At 34.2% G+C, this 19673-nt stretch overlaps 3 protein-coding genes across 5 annotated transcripts; all 3 read right to left on the bottom strand.

Annotated features, from left to right (window-relative positions):
• Positions 1-397: 397 nt before the first annotated feature.
• On the bottom strand, positions 398-5279 carry LOC101263094 (uncharacterized). 2 transcript variants are annotated; one of them, XR_011220196.1, is made up of 10 exons: positions 4725-5264; positions 4169-4263; positions 3954-4021; positions 3801-3844; positions 3555-3632; positions 3325-3478; positions 2285-2437; positions 1561-1671; positions 1104-1359; positions 398-835 (listed from the first exon to the last, which is right to left on the bottom strand). XR_011220196.1 is itself a non-coding variant. In XM_004235537.5 (10 exons), exons 1-10 carry the CDS (start codon positions 5033-5035, stop codon positions 737-739), a joined length of 1179 nt encoding a protein of 392 aa, XP_004235585.2. In that variant the 5' UTR covers positions 5036-5279; the 3' UTR covers positions 398-736. The 2 variants fall into 2 exon arrangements, 1 of the variants encoding a protein (XP_004235585.2); XM_004235537.5 differs by having other exon boundaries at positions 1104-1169; positions 4725-5279.
• Positions 5280-9133: 3854 nt separating this feature from the next.
• SSR2 (succinic semialdehyde reductase isoform2) lies at positions 9134-14682 on the bottom strand. The gene is given in 12 exon segments (NM_001246907.2): positions 9134-9596; positions 9675-9779; positions 10545-10617; positions 10710-10780; positions 10852-10904; positions 11960-12020; positions 12173-12257; positions 12827-12882; positions 12982-13057; positions 13316-13381; positions 13704-13785; positions 14500-14682. Coding segments are annotated over 12 exon segments (1023 nt in total). The 5' UTR covers positions 14636-14682; the 3' UTR covers positions 9134-9437.
• Positions 14683-15074: 392 nt separating this feature from the next.
• Positions 15075-19258, bottom strand: LOC101263390 (heterogeneous nuclear ribonucleoprotein 1-like). Of its 2 annotated transcripts, none has more exons than XM_010320195.4 (7): positions 19033-19258; positions 18785-18918; positions 18611-18651; positions 16548-16711; positions 16336-16438; positions 16097-16266; positions 15075-15999 (listed from the first exon to the last, which is right to left on the bottom strand). In XM_010320195.4, the coding sequence occupies exons 2-7, from the start codon at positions 18883-18885 to the stop codon at positions 15448-15450; spliced, it is 1131 nt and encodes a 376-aa protein (XP_010318497.1). In that variant the 5' UTR covers positions 18886-18918; positions 19033-19258; the 3' UTR covers positions 15075-15447. The 2 variants fall into 2 exon arrangements, with proteins under 2 accessions (XP_010318497.1, XP_004235586.1); XM_004235538.5 differs by having other exon boundaries at positions 19045-19258.
• Between the last annotated feature and the right edge of the window lie 415 nt (positions 19259-19673).

The raw sequence follows: 19673 nt of genomic DNA, 5'->3' as shown, positions 1-19673 counted from the left end.
GATATTTTAGTCCTTCCACAATCCTAGTACAGATTTGAATTGTTTTTGCCTTTTGACTACTCGAAAATAACTTCTTTACCTTGTTAAGATAGGAGTAAAGTCTTCGTATACACTATCTTTTCATTTGTTGAAATGTATTGACTTGCTTAATGAAAAAAATATATAATACACCTATGAATTGTAACCTAAAAATATTGCTCTTATAAAGTGAACGCATGGTATGAAGTTGATACTAATAGTTCGATAAAAATAAATCCCGAGTCAATGGCCTCTTAATCTTAAATCTAACCAATGTTTTGAGCCCATGAAAATTCAAGTCCTTTTCTGGTTTCACAAACTCCCAACTGATGAAATATGAAATAATAAAAAGCTTAAGAAAGAAGAGAATCGAACTCCATTAAAAACAGACAACAGCATTCCACTATATTTGATCAAGCTATTTCCAGTTTACAAGGATTCCACCATCCTGCCTAACAGCACAAATTTGCCCAATAAAAACAAACCTAAAACACAAATTTTGTGGTACCAAGCAAAAAAGTATGGCACTTTTACAACATGCTGGCCTTTCAAGTAAACAGTGGAAGCATTGGCTTCGCGGGACACAAATTAAAAGGTTGAAAAACCAAATAAATAATTGAGGCATCACAACTATGGCCCATGTAAGTTTTGCAATATGACCTGAACAAAGTCATCTAAAGATGTACAACAAACAATACTGAATATTAGCTTCATCTTTTCATTGTTCCACTTCTAATGCAGAAGAAATCCACTTTGATGCAGCTGCATTAACATCTGTTTCCACATGCATTACAAGAGATACTGGAGTGACTGCCACCTGAAAAAGCACAAAAAGACCTACTTGTCAAGACCCACAATGATGGACTTTTCATAGTTCTAAGGTCCAAAATATGAAAGATAATTTCCGATATTGCATGTGCCTCTACAATGGCAGAGAATAATATGACACTCCGAGCACAGAACTCTCTGACTATGAGTACTCATCCTTTAAGCAGACTAGAAAGTTTTCCAGTTTGGAACAGAATACCCACAGTGCCATGTAGAAGATAGAAAACCATATCAGGAATTAGCAGAAATGAACTTACAAATCCATTTTCGAGAGCTCTAAAATCTAAATCCTCGTCTTCTTCTTCCTGTTTCTTATCAAGCAACTGCAGTGCAAATAACCAATAAGGCATGTAAGAAACAAATTAAACCTAGTTGGTACCACGTTTAAAAGAAGATAGTGTAGGGGAAGGAGAGCAAATGGCAGATATGTGAAGGGTCGCAGAAGGAATGCTGATGTCTGTATTTGGCCTTATAAAGCACAATTTTGCAGCATTTCAAGGATCAACAGCAGAACTGTAGAAGCATGTTATACCATCAAAATGATCAACACTTGCCATATAGAAAAAAGAATTAGCAGAGAAATTAAAATTACTTCCATTGAGGGATTATAATGTTACAATTTGCAGTTTCAATTAAAAATCCAACTGACCCTTTGTACTCATTGAGCACAGCAACTAAATACAACGTAGCAAAAAAAGGAAAAAGCATTCATACCTCCAATCTAAAGTACTTCACTTTCCTGTCCGGATCAGATTTCCCAGCAATACCAACAGATTCAACAACCTCTATGTTCTTTCTCTGAGTAACTAATTTGCGAGCAGCACCCTGTGCAAAAATAAGAAGGCAGAGGTTTGATGATGTCCAAGGGAGGAGGAAAGACATGAGGACTGGGACAACCAACAAGAAATACGGATATGCCACTACTCAGTTTCCAAACACATGCCACACTTCTCAAACAATTTATGCTCGTTATTGTCTCAATTAATATGACAAGGAATAAAGAAGTATCTGAAAATACTACCCAGCAAACTTGAAGTTGGTTACCGAATAGTGGAATCCTATACTATTTTCCTTTCTGTTCTAAGTTTTGATTTTCTATTTCTTTTTTGGGTCGACAGATTGTACTGCTAAATGGGGTTTTAAATACAGCAGATAGAGACATAATTGATTGGTTGATACTTCTACACTCATCCATGATAATTTCAACGCTTTACAAGTTCCTTTTAGATGAAGAACATGGGATAATTTAATTCATGATTTTCTACAACTGTAACACAACAATGTGCAATTTGAACATTACTTGTTAGGTCCATAGACACTCTACTCTAAAGATTCATAGGATCACTCTATTAAGAACTTGTTTAGACCACTATACAGTTAATAGGCAACACACATTATATAAAGAGCAGTTATGCCGGATACAGTGTCCTTTACTCACTGCTGCAGAAGCATCTCGACCTAATTGTGCGAGCTGCATCCCAAGGCTTTGTTGATTTGGAAGAAAACGTCCAGCAGCAAGATTTCTGGTGGATGATTTAGCTTGCCAGCAAAGCTTAGAGCTCCAGAGACTTTGCTTGGTCAATTTGAATCCCTGTCAAGTAGAGGTTTCAAAAATGATATATCTGTTGTTTCAAATCTCAACAATAGGTGGCTGGTGAAAAAATGAGATGTGCTTCAGCAACCATTGCAGAAGGTATGATTAATAGTAGGTCATTAACTCTCTGAAATGCAATGGTCAGTAGACCATATCATATATCAAATGTTTCTCTTCTTTATTCTTCCCAATTTGAAAGATTATGAAATCATTTCCCTTTCTGGAAACTGGAGTCGGTGCATGAATGCCTGTTTTAGCGCTAACCCACAATAGGAAGACACGGGTGTGATACATTTAGCCGTATTTTTTAGGCTTGTCCCATGGCATATTAGGTGTTGTATAACACTTAAACTATTTCTTTTATGTCATATATTCACACTTCATTAACAGACAACAAAATTCCAAGGTAGACATTTCTTTCTCCCTCCGTTCAAAAAAAATATCTCTATTTCCTTTTTAGTTTGTTTAAAAAAGAATGACCCATTTCCTTTTTTGATAACACTTTAACTTTAACTTTCCACGTGGCATGTTTAAGACCACCAGATTAAAGGGCATTTTGGTACATTTGACTTAACTTTAATTTAGAACCACAAGATTTAAAAGTCTTCTTTCTTTTCTTAAACTCCGTTCTAAGTCTAACTAGGCCATCCTCTTTGAAACAGGGGGAGTATACAGTAGTTTACCCCTAAATAATCACCACAGGTCCCCTCTAAAACAAATTTCACTGCTTTGTATTAATAATAGAAATAAGAGGAAGTCCTGATTAAAACTAACACAAGTTACACAAATTTAAGATTCCTGTGTGGAGATCTGAAAAGGCTGGATTTCATTCATTTTTTGTTTTCAAAAGAGGTGCAGGTGAGATGGAGGATCATTTTACAGACCTTGTTTGTCAGAGGAGATTTCGGAACTCCAATATGCAACAAGCAACTTTTAGGAAATGCTCCCTTTTCTATGTCTCTGATGGCTGCATTTATCAATGGTAAGCAAACACTCACGGCGTCCTTGAAATCACTTTCTTGACTTTCATCATTCCTCCTGAAGTAGATTATGGAACAAACTATCAGTTAAGAAAGTACAGGACCTCTTTTGATCAAAAAAGAAAGGTAAGTACCAGTCAAGTGATATCGATATAGATGGAACACTGTTAAACAATGCCTCCCTAGCACCAGCTACGACACCTGAGTAAAACCTGTACAATGGAGTAATAAACATAATCATAGATCCCCAAGGAGACAAAAACAAGAAATATACGAATGCAAGAAGCCTTAAATAACCGTTTGAATAACTTAGTGACTAAAGAGCTTCAGGAATACATCCGTACTAAATTAGAGTTACTAACAAAGACTATAATACTTACATTTGATGGCCACAACTTGAACCCCTGTTGATTCCACTTATTACCTAAACATACATGGGGGAAGAAATAACAGACAGACACAGCAGGTAAGCGATACTAAATCCAATTTATTAAAAAAGAAATGATATACTATAGAAAGGGTGCCTAAAATACCAGGACTGGCTTTGACCAGGAAAAGAGTGCCCCAGACAAGGCTAATGACACACAATCTACAGGAGTCCCTGAAAGAAGATTAAATACACAAAGAATTAACACTGTTAAGATAAAATATGGTATAGAATTCTTAACATACAAAGTGTTCTAAAAGATAGAATTAATCTTCAACACAAAAGAATCAAAATAACCCTACAGTAATTGTATGTTCGTACCAGATACTTCATAAGCAGTAGCACCGTGAATGTCAGTCGGAGTAACTGCAATGGTTTCTTTAAGTGTCAAAGAATGGCCCGCCACCGATTTATCTCTACAATAACAGATAAAATTTAATCACAAAAATGGAACCTTCAAGATCATTCAAAATCACGATATGTTGCTTTTTAGCTCTAACCAGAAGGCACTCGCAAAGTAGACTCAATGATCCACATTCAAACATCAACACAAGACTCAGTTGAACACATACTAAAGAACTTCAAAATTAACTACACTAAACTTCAATAGAATAAAACAGAGTGACCCACCACGATTTGCCTCAACAGTAGCTGATATGCTTTAACCTCAAAACAAAAAACCTCCAAAATCATTCAATATCTTGGGTATGCATAGTAGCTCAAACTAAAAGACACTGGTAACGCGGGTTCAAAATTCAAACTTCAACAGAATATCAGTTGAAAACACATAAAATTATATCAAAATTTTCCACACTAAAATCATAAACAAAACTTAAACAATGTGGGAAAAAAAACATACACAAGTAGAGAAACTCACGATTGGGGAGCGCAGACATTAACATTACAGAGACCTTGACGAACAAGAGCATCAACAAGACAAGTAAGACCAGGAGATTCAATTCCATCAGCATTAGTAACCAATACCACTGGCTTAGTACTGTCAGCGTCATCAGCGGCAACATCGGGAATCAAGTCAGAAGACGACGACTGAGTTGATGGGTCATCATCTTTCGGCTTCGATTGCTGATCTTTATCATTTTGAGCACCCTTTCTGTTAAGAAGAACTTCCTGAAGATTTGACACCAATCCCGGTGGCAAGAAGTTGTTCTTCACAGCAGAAGTCGTCATTTTTCGAAGAAGAAAAAAGTGGGTAATTCTTTGATGATGAAAATAGGACCCCCTTTTTCGTTGTGCTGCTACAGGGACGAATTTCAAAAACCCTAGAAACAACTTTTAACGATGGATATACTTGTCGCAATGGAGTTTCTCTAGAGAGAGAAAATAGAGAGAGAATGAGAGAGAATGGCCTGTTTCTCCAATGGGGTACCGTGAGGAAGGAAAAGACTGAAGGAACAGTGATGAATTTGTAAGCCTATGAAAACCAAAACAAATCCCAGTCGCATTCACGACGCGTTAGCTACACGTACTAATCAAAAGCACATCTTTTTGGTGGAATTTTCAACTCCACAATAAAACCAGTATGTTCTATTTCCGTTCAAAATAAACATCACCTTAATAAAAATCAAATTTATCAAAAAATTAATAAATATTAATACATACATCTTTATATTATTTATATTCAATAGATATTTTTGAAAAGTTTTAACATTATTAAGAAGATGAAGTATAAAAATATAGTTAAAAAATATAGAAATCTGGCAGATTATTTTTGCTAATGTTATATTTATTTTGGAGTAAAGTAAATAGTAATTACGAAAATATATCTTATTGTGACATTCATATTGATTAGCACATGTCTGAAATCTTATTCCTGCAATTGGGAAATTATTTTGAGTAATTAATATATATTCTTTTAATATGTTAAAGTGAATGGAGCGAGAAATATGTATTAAAGAGTTTTTATAGTAATAATTTTGAAATTACTTACCTATTTAATGAGAATTTTTAAATATTTATTTATTTTTGAATCAATATATTTATTAAAAAATAATTATTAACATAATGAATTTATCATTCTATTTCTATTAATTATGAAGTGGATAAATTAAAAACTTAAGATTTTCAAGAAGGTCTATCTTTTTCAAAGTAATTAATTAAGAGTATATAATAGATAAAAAATCTTTTTTTTATTTTATCAAAATGGATAATTAATTAAAAGTAGAGAGTAAGAGTATATAATAGATAAAAAAAAATCTTTTTTTATTTTATTAAAATGGACAATTAATTAAAAGTAGAGTATTTTGTTGAAAATTTGAAATTTACTTTGCAAATTAAGACGAATTATTGATGTGAAAAGTATAAGTACAAATTTGAAGAAAATCTAAGTCACTCTTCATTAATTAATATATTAATTGTAGAAAATTTTCTTTATTCATGTGATTGTGAGCATAACTAAATCTTAGAGGTTCCCTATTCTAGCTTATTTAGATTACAATAGAAAGAAAGCACATAAAAATTTAAGAATATTTTAGAGGTGTAATATCATACGCTAGTGACTTTTTTTTTTCATATTAAATAATTAAAATCTTATATCGTAATCTTCATTATATACATGAACACCCATTAAATATAATAAAAATATCATAGATTTACAATTACTCATCATCTTAATATGATTGTCGAGTGAAGAATTAATAGTAATATGTTTTTTTTTATAGATTCAATTAATCCTATCTCAATTCTCAAATTTTGAATAATCAGTAACTGAATTCAACAAATTTCTTCTTAATATTTATCTTTTTTTCTTGTTAACTCATTTAATATGATTGTCGAGTGAAGAATTAATAGTAATATTTTTCGTATAATTTTTAAATATCAAACGCACGAGAACCGAAAGCGTTATCCTGGGGGCAATGATTTTGAAATTGGCAAAGTGCCTGACACGCAGTGAAAGAGCGTGAAAGAAGTACTAGACGATGTATAAGTAATTATCAACGTGGCCTCCTGCAATTGCGAAATTGTTTAGTTGGGTCCCATTTTTGAATTAATGATGCATTTAGCCTTTCAATTATGTACTGTAAATTGACATTGTCTACATAATCTCAACTTTCTTAATTAATAATTAATCAACAACAAAAACAGTACCGTATTACTAATATACTCACATTGATGATTCAACTCGGTCAAATAAAGTTAATTTGACCTTCATAATTATTAAAAGTTGAATGTTTTAAGTAATTACTACTATTACATTTTAGTAGTAATGAAAGATTAAAGGAATAATTTGGATATGAAAAGGCAAAAAGGTTTATTAGATAGAGGTTTAATAAAGGAAATACGTCAAATTACAATAATAATAGGTACGTAATTGAGTATTTGTCTATATAGCTAGAAAGTAGTTTGAAATCTGTTAATTTCTATTTTCCATTTTGTTATACTTTTCGTTTTAGTTCGTTTAAGAAATAATGTTAATTTCATATTTTGATAACATTTTAAATTTTGATTTTCTATATGACACATTTAAAATCACAATATTAAATGGCATTTTGATATATGCTAGTACTGTAAATTAAAAAAAAAATTATTTTCTTAAATTTTGTATTAAATTAAAATTAAATAAACAAACCGAAACAAAGAAGTAAGATATACGAGGATAGAGTATTGTTTTGGACTAGAATCAGAAAGAGAGATCAGCTGGAAAAGGAATCTAAGCATCAACATGGAGTAAGATGAAGAAAAAAACTAGAATAAAGTTATCGAATACATTTATAATACCCTTTACGTGTTCTTATACACAAAAATATGTGAATAAAGATGTCTTATACATTTCAATTTTCAAACTCTTTTGAACTTAACTTCAAATATTACTCTTTTTATACTAAAGAATAGATAAATTATGCAATGTTTTCACTTGATAAAATTTAATAGTATACTCTAAACATTTCAATGTGCTTCACATTGTGAAATTCCAAAGTCATACCTACCAAAGAAAACTAGTGCTATGTATTTTAAAGGACATGGTCTATATTTTTGAAAAAAAGGACCATTCATTCATTTGTATGAAAATAGATCTTACAACAATGCTCTTTTTACTAGTTAAAAAGATAGCTTTCTTTGTCCTTCAGATCTCACTATTCTTCTGGTTTTATTACTCCTTATCTTTGCAGTAGTACATTTGAAATTAAATACTCAGACCCACCATTTCATTTCAAATGAAAATTCATATATCAAAGTTGATTTGATCTTTTAGCTGTAAAATAATTACTTTCTATCTGGCAATAAGATCTTTAAAAGGGGAAAGGGGGGTTCATATTCCTGATTTCTCCAATCAAGTATTATTTTTTTTTTCCAATTTTTTTATACGTTCGTTAGTCAATATACCTCCTTACCCTCGTAGCTTCCATCACCTCAACCATCTCAAGTGTTTTTCAATTTTTGTATGTTTGTTAGTCAATATAACCTCATTTTTTTATATGTTCGTTAGTCAACATACCTCATTTTTACCCTTACCCTCGTAGCTTCCATCACCTCAATCATCTCAAGTGTTTTCCAATTTTTGTATGTTTGTTAGTCAATATATCTCATTTTCACCCTTCCCTCGTAAGCTTCCATCCCCACCACCCAACACCCCGACCCTTACCAAGCACCTCTCTTATAGTATCTCTCTAAATTATTTATAAATACTTTTAGGATTTTTTTTCTTATCTATCATATAAAATATAAATTAAAAGAACTCATTAATTTTTTTGAAAAATATTTTCTTTCCTACCGAATACTCTCTTTGTTTCATGGATTTTCTAAATATCTGTCATCTTAAGAAAGTGTGATTTTAATTAGATTAGGTTTAAGTTACAAATTTATTAATCCACTTCAGAGATATTGAAAGATAACATCTGACCAAGTTCCCAAAAATCGAAAAGAAAAGAGTGGTTAACGTGGACAAATGTCGGAGAGCAAATTTAGGCTTTGACGGATCTACTGAAACCGTCCAAGTTTTAATTTTTTAAGCTAAGTAGATCCCTCCTGTTTCTTTATTATTATTATTATAATTTTTTATAATCATGATGCTTGGATCAGCTTTGACATATCTTCATTAATTGAACGAGGTACCTGATATCTCCGACCAGACAAACATACTTCACCAACTCCTTTCTTTATTCTTTACCCTTTTGGGGATGCGATGCCGGTAATGGGACAAGGCGTTGGAGACTATACCAGTTATGATATCATACAAGTGCTTAAACAATCAGCCTCTCAACGATCTTTTTAAGCAATTTTGCCAATAATAATAAAAATAAAATAAGCACATATACGATGACAATATAATAAACAACAACAACAACAATAATAATTATAGTAATTATGTTAAAAGTCCAAGTTAGTCGATAGGAAATGACTACGTTGTCTCCTCGTAAGGCTTTGCTTACCAAACCAAATTAAAGATCATTAACGTTGTTTCAACAAATACCAGAGAGATTTTGAAAAAAATGTGAAAGGAGGTATACATGTGAAACCCTTAAAAATGGGTTAACAATGAAAACATTAGTTTTGAACCTAACAGATTTAACATATCACGGTGGATATATAGCATAATGCACACAAGCTTACCAGGCAAAGACTGCTTTTGTGTTTACTGTTGCAATTTCACTTTCAATGCTTCAATTACTGCAGAGAAGTCCTGGTCACTAAGTCCATGAGATTTCGCAACCTTGTAGAGTTCATTAGTTGCTGCAGCAATTGGAATAGGTTGTGAAACAGATTCCGCTAAACCCAGAGCTAGACGAAGGTCCTGAGACAAGCATATTTTTTCGGTTAGAAGACAATTTAGTTTGCATACACTAGGCAGTCCTCGAAGGGTTAAGAAAACCTTTTGCTGATGCTTCAGAGGAAACGCTGTTGGATACGAAGATTTAACCATTGAAGGACCTTTAACGGCATACATTGGAGCACTAATAGCACCCTGTGAGATCACCTGTGTTAGACCATGGAGCAAAAATTAGCGACAGATATAAGACATATTTCCAGTTTCAATGCCCCCTGTGAGAAATATTATAGTAGGAAATCCTTTGAAAAGAGGATGAAGATCTCCTAGCATATAGAGGCAAAAAGAAAAGCAGCAAATCTTCACCCTGCATACTCAAATGAAGATGAAAATCAATTAAGGATTCATCTTATGCGTTTTTCTCATTTATTTTTCCTCGGGCACAGTTATCTATTTTACATCTTTTTCACACCATGCATTGTCCCGAAACTCCAGGAGATATTTTTAAGTCAGTGCAGACTTTTCACTAAGTAGCCATCTCTATAACTTCTCCATACGCAAATAGAATTTGTCATGGAATAGGCTTTCCCATTTGTTTTCCTTTTTGTATTTACTGCTGGCCAAATCGTATCCGAGTAACGGTAAATCATCAACAACTTCAAATGACGTGGAATTAGATTCTTCCTTAGAAATCCTAGAAGAAGTTTTTGGGATGCTATCAACATTAATTAATCTACAGAAATCCAGTTCAGAAACCCTAAAGAGCACAGACATGCTTCTGGTTTATATTAGTTGCTTACCTCCTCAAGAAAATAGTTATATTGTTCTCTTCATTAGACGAGTTATTTGTGACTAGGCAAAGAACATAAAATTGTGCATGATAATTTATAAATATTTAAGAAGATAAAGTGATACAAGAAGCATATTCACAAGGGACCAACCTAAAAAATAAGCTACTTGTTTATCAGGAAATACCTCCACTAATACACTTGGATCAAGCCCGACTTTCTCACTGAGAACTAATCCTTCAGCAAATGAGGCCATCATACTGCAAATTATTTTAGTGAAAGGAAGGATGACGTTAGTTTTTAGTTGATAGAACAAAACTCTGAAGAGACGAAAATGGAATAAAATCAGCACCTTCCCATAACCATATTGACGACAAGTTTCATTGCAGCTCCATTACCAACTTCACCAAGGTAAAATCTTGACTGAGATAAAGGGCAAAATATTAGAAGGTGGAAAGGGTTGCATCACACTCAGTGAAGAGGCAGAATGAGACCTTCCCCATGATATCCAATAGAGGAGCAGCTTTATCATACAGCACGCTGTCACCTGAATAGTTTGCATCCGTTGTTTTAATTAAATTCTTTTTTCTTTGATGGTCACAAGAAATTGACTGAACAGCTTTTGTCAAAATTAGAGATATACATGCATTATCTGTGGATACATTTCATAGGTAAAAGTATCATGTGGACAAATTAAAAGTCAATTGCTTGTCAAAAATAGGTTTTCTTATGAACAAAGTTCGAGCAATACAAACTAATTATAAATGAAAGAGTGACTGCCAATTTCCTAAATTTGTAAGACACCAGCCCTCATGCTTCTAAGTTAACAGTAACAAGCCCGTCTTTTTTTTTCTTTCTAAAACTAGTACATTTCATAAAATGTCAACTAATTTAAAAATCCAGTCCCCAATACAGGGCACACCTTCTCTGGGTGATGATTGAAGGGAGAGATAGAGTTAGGTGTTGCATCTATGTTTAGCCTTATGAATCACAATTTAAGTATGACACCTATAGGTTTATACACAACTCACAGTTTACCCCCATCCCTTGGAAATATATTACCCTATCGATTTACATAATGTTATGGTGTGTTGTCTTCCAGTTGAAATCACAAATCAAAATACAGTTAACACCACAGATAGGTTTATATGCTACCCAAAGTTCATCCCTCTGATGACCAATTGCTCTACGTATGCGACATGCAGATGTTTGATATTTCACCCTTATATATCTTTTCTGCGTTAATTCTGTTTTCCAACTTAATGAGAGTTTCCCTAATTGAGATCTTTTTCTTTTGTCTTAGTATCATATTTGTTATATGATCAGAGGGTGGTTTTGGATATGAGAGATTAGCTTGTAGAGAGAACTGCCTCATTTTTCTAGTAATCACTGAGCTGTCTCATTTACACTTCCTTCTTCAAGACAAACAGAAAGTGAAGTCTTTTCGGCAATTAGATATGGACCATATATCGTCATCGGATAACAATGAACTTAAAAGCGTAAGGACAAGCAAAGTTTATTATATTAAAAACTTGTAACAGTATCTAACCAATGCACGTTTCATTGTCAATGACTCAAATATATTGAAGGGAAAAGCTTCACCTGCAGTGAGAAATATTAGCTGTCCATCTTCTGCTGGCTTCTTGGACCCTGATACTGGAGCCTGTTCGAGAAAATGGAACATCATTCAACATGGTAACGCACACAAGACAATATTTTACTATTGTCTGGTTTTCTTTGGTCTGGGGAAAAGGTGGGAAAAACTGAAGTAAAGCTTTCATATGAAGAATTCATGACAGAGAGGGAACTTTTCACCTCCAAAAAATGAGCTCCAGTAGCTCTAATATGTTCACAGATCAGTTTAGATGTTTCCCCATCAACTGTTGAGACATCTACATAACTGCATTTACCCAAACAGAGTAAAAAGGCAAAAATAAATTTCAGAGAGCAGTATGAAAGAGCCATAAAAAAGCAACCAAAGAAACTTGCATTCAGAAAACGCTGCTCTAACAAATAACAAGAATGATGTACTCACCAGTTTTACATATGACAGTTTGTTGAAACTGAAATAATATTTGCAGTACCAAAAAATTCAGACTATACAAAAATTTGACTTAAAATCTGCCATGAAGGTGTAACTTATAATTAGTTCCTCCTAAAGGTCGGCAACTTTGGATTTCTTTCCATTCCAATTTCTTGCATCATGAACAATCATAAACCTCATGTTTCCAGATATAACTAAGACAGACATCTAACACAATAAGCAGCAGGAAGAAAAAAAATCATTTTCAAATTAAAAAAAAACTAACAAAGCATTTTGCTGCACTTCTTGACTAGAATCTCTTTCAAAATCAATCACATAACTAACAGTAAACTAACTAGAATTCTTTACCTGTCACTCAGTACCAAAAAGAACAATTGTGAAGTTCAAACCTTCAAAATTTTTGGAGGAGAGAATGTCAACCATACCCTTTTCCTGGACCCATTCCTTTAGCAGCTCCATATTTTCCACAAGCAACATCCGCCTGAAAAAATAAGGTAATACTTTCTATATGATTACAGCTTACTAGACATGTCAATATACAGAAAGATGAGAAATGCACTTAAATAAACTTTAAACTCACTGCACTCTCAGGGTCCGCAAGCATGGCAAATGTGACATCACAAGATGCTGCAACCTCCTCAGGGGAGGACTTGTATCTGCAGAAAAGAACCTCAACTTACTTTGAAATGCAAATTATCCTCAAGTACAAGCAGTAATAACAGTCAAGAAAACTTTTAAGTGATTTCATACAAGCATTTGCATGGATCTTTTGTTTTTTTGATGTTAATGATTAGCATAGATTATCATTGGGTACTTCACTGTTGGGTTATCTTATAAGTTTAAACCAACATTTCCTGGATGCCAACATAAACAAACTTAAGTCTGCAGCATAAACCAAATTGGCATATACTTACTTTGCACCCAAGGAGATAAGGGGTTCACATTTGCTCTTGGTCCTATTCCAAACTGTCACATCACATCTGCAGCATGAGAACAAACACAATAAAATTGTAAGAGATTGAAATTCGATTATTCAGAAAAAGAGGTGTTGAAGTATAAAAATAATGTCTCATTGCTTCAACAAGAGCACTTTGTCAGACTGCACATCATTGGAATTAACAATGTGTACTTTCATAAGATGAACAGTTTAGAGTACTCATAATTCAGTTGGTTAACAAAGAACAATAACAATGACGAGTATGAAGTTAACTACACACTGTGCCAGTGAGTTATGAAGTTCACAAAGTGAAAGCTCACTGAAATCCATCAAATTAGTCTATCAAAGTAAAAATTGGAACATGCCCTGCTTTTATGAGATTTTGAGCCATTGGGTTGCCCATAATTCCAAGACCTAAAAAGCCAATACTTGCTGGAAGATCATCAGCTGCAGAGAACACAAATTTCATCAGACAAAATAAACACCAAATATTTCTGTCCGTTGTAAAATAGCATCCGAAGGAGGTATCTATAACTCAATGCAAAATGACACCTTAAAAGAGGATATCAGGCTTTTGATTATCAATAATTTCATCCTATTTTGATTTTTACGTGATGTCATACTGCCAGAATATTTTCTTCTTGCTTTCGGATGGGTGGATCAAAGAGAAATGCCTAGTCAATTTTCTATTGTTGCTAGCTGATGGTGCTAAAACATACATTACAGTAGTGTAAAAATTGCTAAAATTTAACGGTTAGCAAAATAGATTCAATATCATGCAGCTTGGATAAATCAACTTAAAGAGCTCATCATCATGTTATCCTGACATATTTGCCGTTCAACTTTTCAATATCACTGCTTTAGATATCAGCAAGTCCTAAAGACTTTACCAATTTTCCAGCTACAGAAAGAGGCCTTTGTTTAAGATAAGAATTCAGTATGCTTAACAAAATAGATCATTACTATCTAAATTGATAAGTCCAAACTACAGAACCACCAAAAACATTAAAAAAAGCGAAGTAACAAAAAGTCATCCTCTTCCCTTTTCTACGTCTACTAGAATCACATTAGAGCCAGCAGTAGCAGGTAGTATAGCGGATAGCCCAAATAATGGTGTGCAAATGGAGAAGAGTGAAAATTGGAGGAAAAGGAGAAATGTACCTTTGGGAGCAGAAGTTTGAGAAGAGAAGGCCTTGATTGTAACAAAGAAGCGATGCTTAACTGGGAAAAGTGATAAGGATTTTTTGCAATTCAGGTGAAAGGATAACCGGGGACAAAATGTTGAGCACATTGCCATGCCTGAACAGTGCAAGTGGATAGGAGGATGTTCAAACTGCAATTGGGTTTAACCCATTAATGCCTTTTCCTATTCTGCTACTGCCTTCTATTATTAGCGACACACTTTTGTCATTTTGCTAACCCTCACTAAATTGGGAATTTCATTATTAAATAATTTTTATTTCAACCATCATCATAAAATTAATCAACTACCAAACAAACTTGTAAAGCTCTACACAACTTAAAAACAGACTATACCCAAATTATTTTTCACGTTGTTTAAAATTCATGAACAAGGAAAATTTTTAATTCTAACTTGAAGTAGAATTTCAAATTTTTAAAAACTACTCCATATTTGTTTCCCAACTTCATCTTTAATTTCAAGTTGATAAAAATGCACCAGACATGAGAAAAGGGCTTTATTATCTTTTGTGCAAAAAATATTAACCAAGCACTACTTAAATCTTCAACATCAACCTCATAAATTTCAAATAATATTCGGAATCTATGGTACATATCTAATTTACCAACTATCAATTGTCCCTGTAGGTAAAAGCAACCGTATCATCCAAATTTCAGAGCAATAACTCCTTCCCTTACCTTAACAGAAAGGGTAAAATAACTTAAGCCAAAAGACTCGGTGGTTGCAGTTCTCGCAGATCAGTATGCTAAATACAATCTACAGATGGTTTACTCGAAAAATAAGCAGGTTACATCTAACTGAATCATCAACCACAGAGAAAACAAACTCAGCAGCAAAGATTTTACGTCTAGCTTGAGCCAACCAAGAGTGGTCAAAACAATTGCAACATTAGACTCGTCAGGAAGGTCTCAATTCCTGTAAGGATGAAACCTTCCACCTGCAGCACCACCATTACCGTATGCTCTAGCACCTCCAGTGCTACCCCCGCTTTCATACCCTTTAGCATTAAAAGATGCAGAACTTCTAGCCCCACCATACCAGCTACCATCATCACTGCTTGTGTATCCTCTACCGCTACCATACCCAGCAGCACCACCATAGCTTCCAGGAGCACCATAGCTAGTGGCTCCGTATCCAGCTGCCCCATACATAGCTCCACTAAACCCAAATCCATAACCATATCCACCATATCCAGAGAAATATCCTGCACCGCCTCCGCCATAACTTCCTCCAATGTTTCCATAACCCCCATAGCCAGCACCAGCGCCGCCACCGCCATAACCAGCGCCGCCGCCATAGCCTCCATATCCACCATAACCTCTACTGTATCCACCACCATACGCTCCTTCAGACCCACCAAAGTTATTATACGATCTTGAACCACTGCCACCACGATGCTGCCTGCTCTCAATTGCATTTTCAGCACCAGCTCTTTTTGGCTCAGCCCTCTTAATTTCAACCTGAAAATATCAAAATGTCAGAGCTGTATACATTTCATTTAACATACGCACCAGAGAGAGAAACACAATCATGATTAGCAGAGTCCGCATAACTTACTTGTTTGCCATGGATTTCATGCATACGGCCATTGTTTAGAACTTCTTCAACGGCATTTTCACTATCAAAAGTAATAAAACCAAAGCCTCGGGATCGACCACTCTCACGGTCCAGCATGATTTGTTGCTCCAGAACATGGCCATAAGAAGAAAAATATTCCTTCAACTCATCTACAATGAATCGCTGGATTAAAAATCTCTTTTAGATCGTAGACAATAAGAACTCTTCTTTAATAATACCTTCAGTTAAAGTTAATGGAAGACCGCCAACAAAAATTTTCTTTGTTTTCGGAGATCCTTTAACTTGCATGTCCTCCTTAGGTACTGTCCTCTTCACTTCCACCTGATACACAAATTGCATTACACTTACTGAACACATTAACTTCCATAAAGGAGGATAATAAACCAGATAAAACATGATAGTACAAGATACTCCCACACATAAATCCTACCGTTCTACCGTCTATGATGTGCTCTTCCTCTAAAACCTTATTTGCAGCTTCTGGGTCCGCAAATGTTACAAAGCCGAATCCCCGTGGCCTTCCAGAGACCTTATCCATCATTATTACACAATCTGTTATCTCTCCAAACCTGCTGAAATACTTCCTAAAAGATTCTGCAAAAATAACATGTACAAATTAAGCATAGGGCTGAGAATAGGATATAAGAGTACAAAGTATAGACGAACAGGGGCACATGCATTAACTAACATACACCAGTTGGAAGTGCATTTATACAACAATAAAACTGTTTGTCTGTTTAAAATTACAAAGATTCACCCAAAACAGAAAAAAAAAGGCCAATAAGGAAGGAGATAATGAACTCGCAAATAGTTACAAGAAAGCTAAAACAAAGCAGAATTTTCATGTCAAAGAAGCATGACTCAAAGGATGCAGTGTTTTCACTTCTCTATTGAGTTCTATCTGTATTTCCTTGTGAAACCTACTTGGAATTGCTTTACTTGAACCGAGGGTCTTTTGGAAACAACATCTCTACTTTCACAAGGAGGGTAAGGTCTGGGTTCACGCCACCCAGACCCAACTTCTAAATTACAATGGGTATGTTGTTTCAGATGTCTATCCTGCAGAGGTACTCAAGAACACACCACAAGATCAAACTTCATTCACACTTTTCCTGCATCACTTTTACAGCCCCCACCCATGTGTAGTGATCCTATAACTTCCATTACGGTTGATATATGCTGAAAAAAGAAGACCATCAACGTAAGGGGGACTCTTCCTCCATAGAATTCCAGTTTGTGTCATGCATTCAGAAAGAAATTTCTCTTGGAGAAGAGCCACAACACATTTTTTTACTCCTTTTTTGAAAAAAGGAACCAACGCAAACCAAATTCAACAAACCATGGAACTAACCCTAGTGATGGAGCTAATGTGTGAGCATGACGTCATTGTGAACAAATCAGTAAGCAGAGATGGTTATGAGTTATAAGATTCCAAAAAGTCCAACATTTCATATTCGTTGGGCAAGAAAATGCTCAAGAAATAAAATTATGAAACGAAGACCCAAAATTTTATATATTAAATATCTTAGATCTTTAATCCAAGGAAGGAGGGAAATCGACGTTGAGTCAAACATCGTATTGGTGCAGCGTGGATGAATGAAGTTTGCCTCTGAAGTCTTCTGTGATAAAAATATACCACATAAACTTAAAGTAAATTTTACAGAGTGGTGGCTAGTCAACTTTGTTGTATGAGGGAGTGTTGACCATTCAAAAACTCTAGTGTTCAAAAAAAGCAAGTTGGGGAAATGAGGATGTTGTGGGAGTGGCATCGTGGTGGACAAGATAAGGGAAGTGACGCTGAGATAGTTTGGACATGTGTAGATAGGAGGGTGTGGAGGTGGATAATTAGGATACAAGGTTAGTACTTAGTTGGTAGTAGAGTGTTGTCTTGCTTTTCAACAGATTTAGGCTTGTTGGTATTCGTCATGTTGGCCTTATTACTGTAGTTCCTTGATTTTCATATCTATCACTGTTTGTGTATCAATTATCGTGCCATTTTGTTGTTGTTAATGTTCCTTTCTTGAATGATCTGCACTGTTTTTCTTAATGATTGTTATGTTATCTTCAATATCATTTTTTTCTTTTCATAACTACTTTCATTTGTTGCGCCTAAGATGAAGGTCCATTGGAAACAACTTATATAAGGTTTGTGTACAGTCTGCCTTCGCATGGATTTCACAGGGCATGTTGTTGTTTGTAATTAAAATACTAATTTCCATGCAAAATGGAAATTTTCCTATCACAAGCTCATATTAAGTAAGGTTTCAAAATTTCCACTACATCAGAACCAAATTCTAAAATGAACAAGCAGGACTGCTATACCGCTATACTAGGAAATCAACTAATATTTGTCTTCAAAATTATCATTGATTCATATATAAACGAAAAGCTAAAATACTTGTACACACCAAGTATAAACAGACTAGGCTAAAACAGGTGAAAGGGACATTAAAACGGCAAATAAGTAGTATGGAAAATTAACAGCATGAGTACCTTCTCTGGTCTCCCAAGCAATGCCTCCGACGAAAAGCTTTCTATGAACAAGCAAAACCAGCAGTTACAATAATTTCGGCATGGCCTCATGCAGGAATGGGGATTTGCCATTATCTAAAACCTAAAGACCCAAACTATAAGCTATAAACTACTAACTACAAACTACAAACTAACCCTGCAGAAGAATCATCGAGTGAATGCTTTAATTCATGTCCTGCACTACCATCGTTTCGTTCCTGCTCTTCTGAGAAATTTTGCTCAGCTACATAATCCATTGGTTCCTATTCTTTCTCTAACTACGAAGATACCTGCAAATGAATACGAGATTATTTCCAACTACACCCTATATTTTTTTTACCTGTGGTTCCGCAAGTTTTCGTCTAAACCCTAGAGGGAGGAAAAAGAAGAAACCCTAACAAAACCTTGACAAATACCAGAGGCGTAGGTAGCTTGTGAATTTAGTCGAAACTGAATACTGAGGAGAGTAACGGAAGGCCGAGAGTGCCTGTAATTGCAAAAACCCTAGCTGCTTTGCTCTTCTTACTGTTTAGTAAGACGGGGAAGTTGCCGCCGAGTCGGACTTCTTATAGGTTCGGTTCGATTACTTCTTTTTTTTTTTAAAGAATAAAATTCAATTTAATTTTCATTATTTGTGTATGAAAATTAGCGTATATATATTATTTTGATTTCTACCTTACTCAGTTTGTTTTTAATTACTGATTCACCTTTTTTTTATTTTGTGATTCTAATTATTTGTCTAATTTTGATAATTTAAAATAATAATAAAATATTTTTAAATATTATTATATCTTTAATTAATTATTTGGTAGCATTTCTTAAAATTTTAAATTTATTCACTTCATAATTAATATGAAAAAAATGATAAATTCATTATTTTAATAATAATTTTTTTAATATGTGTATAAATTTAAAAATGTACAACTAATTAAAGGCAGAACAAAAGATGGAGGTCGCAAAACTTAAAGAAATTATTTCCAAATATGTTCATTCATTATAGGAAAACGCTTGATAAATTGTAAATTACCATATGAATTTGATTTTA

Source organism: Solanum lycopersicum, chromosome 3 (assembly GCF_036512215.1).
Source record: "Solanum lycopersicum chromosome 3, SLM_r2.1".
NCBI lineage: Eukaryota > Viridiplantae > Streptophyta > Magnoliopsida > Solanales > Solanaceae > Solanum > Solanum lycopersicum.
This window is presented reverse-complemented; position numbering and strand designations above follow the sequence as displayed.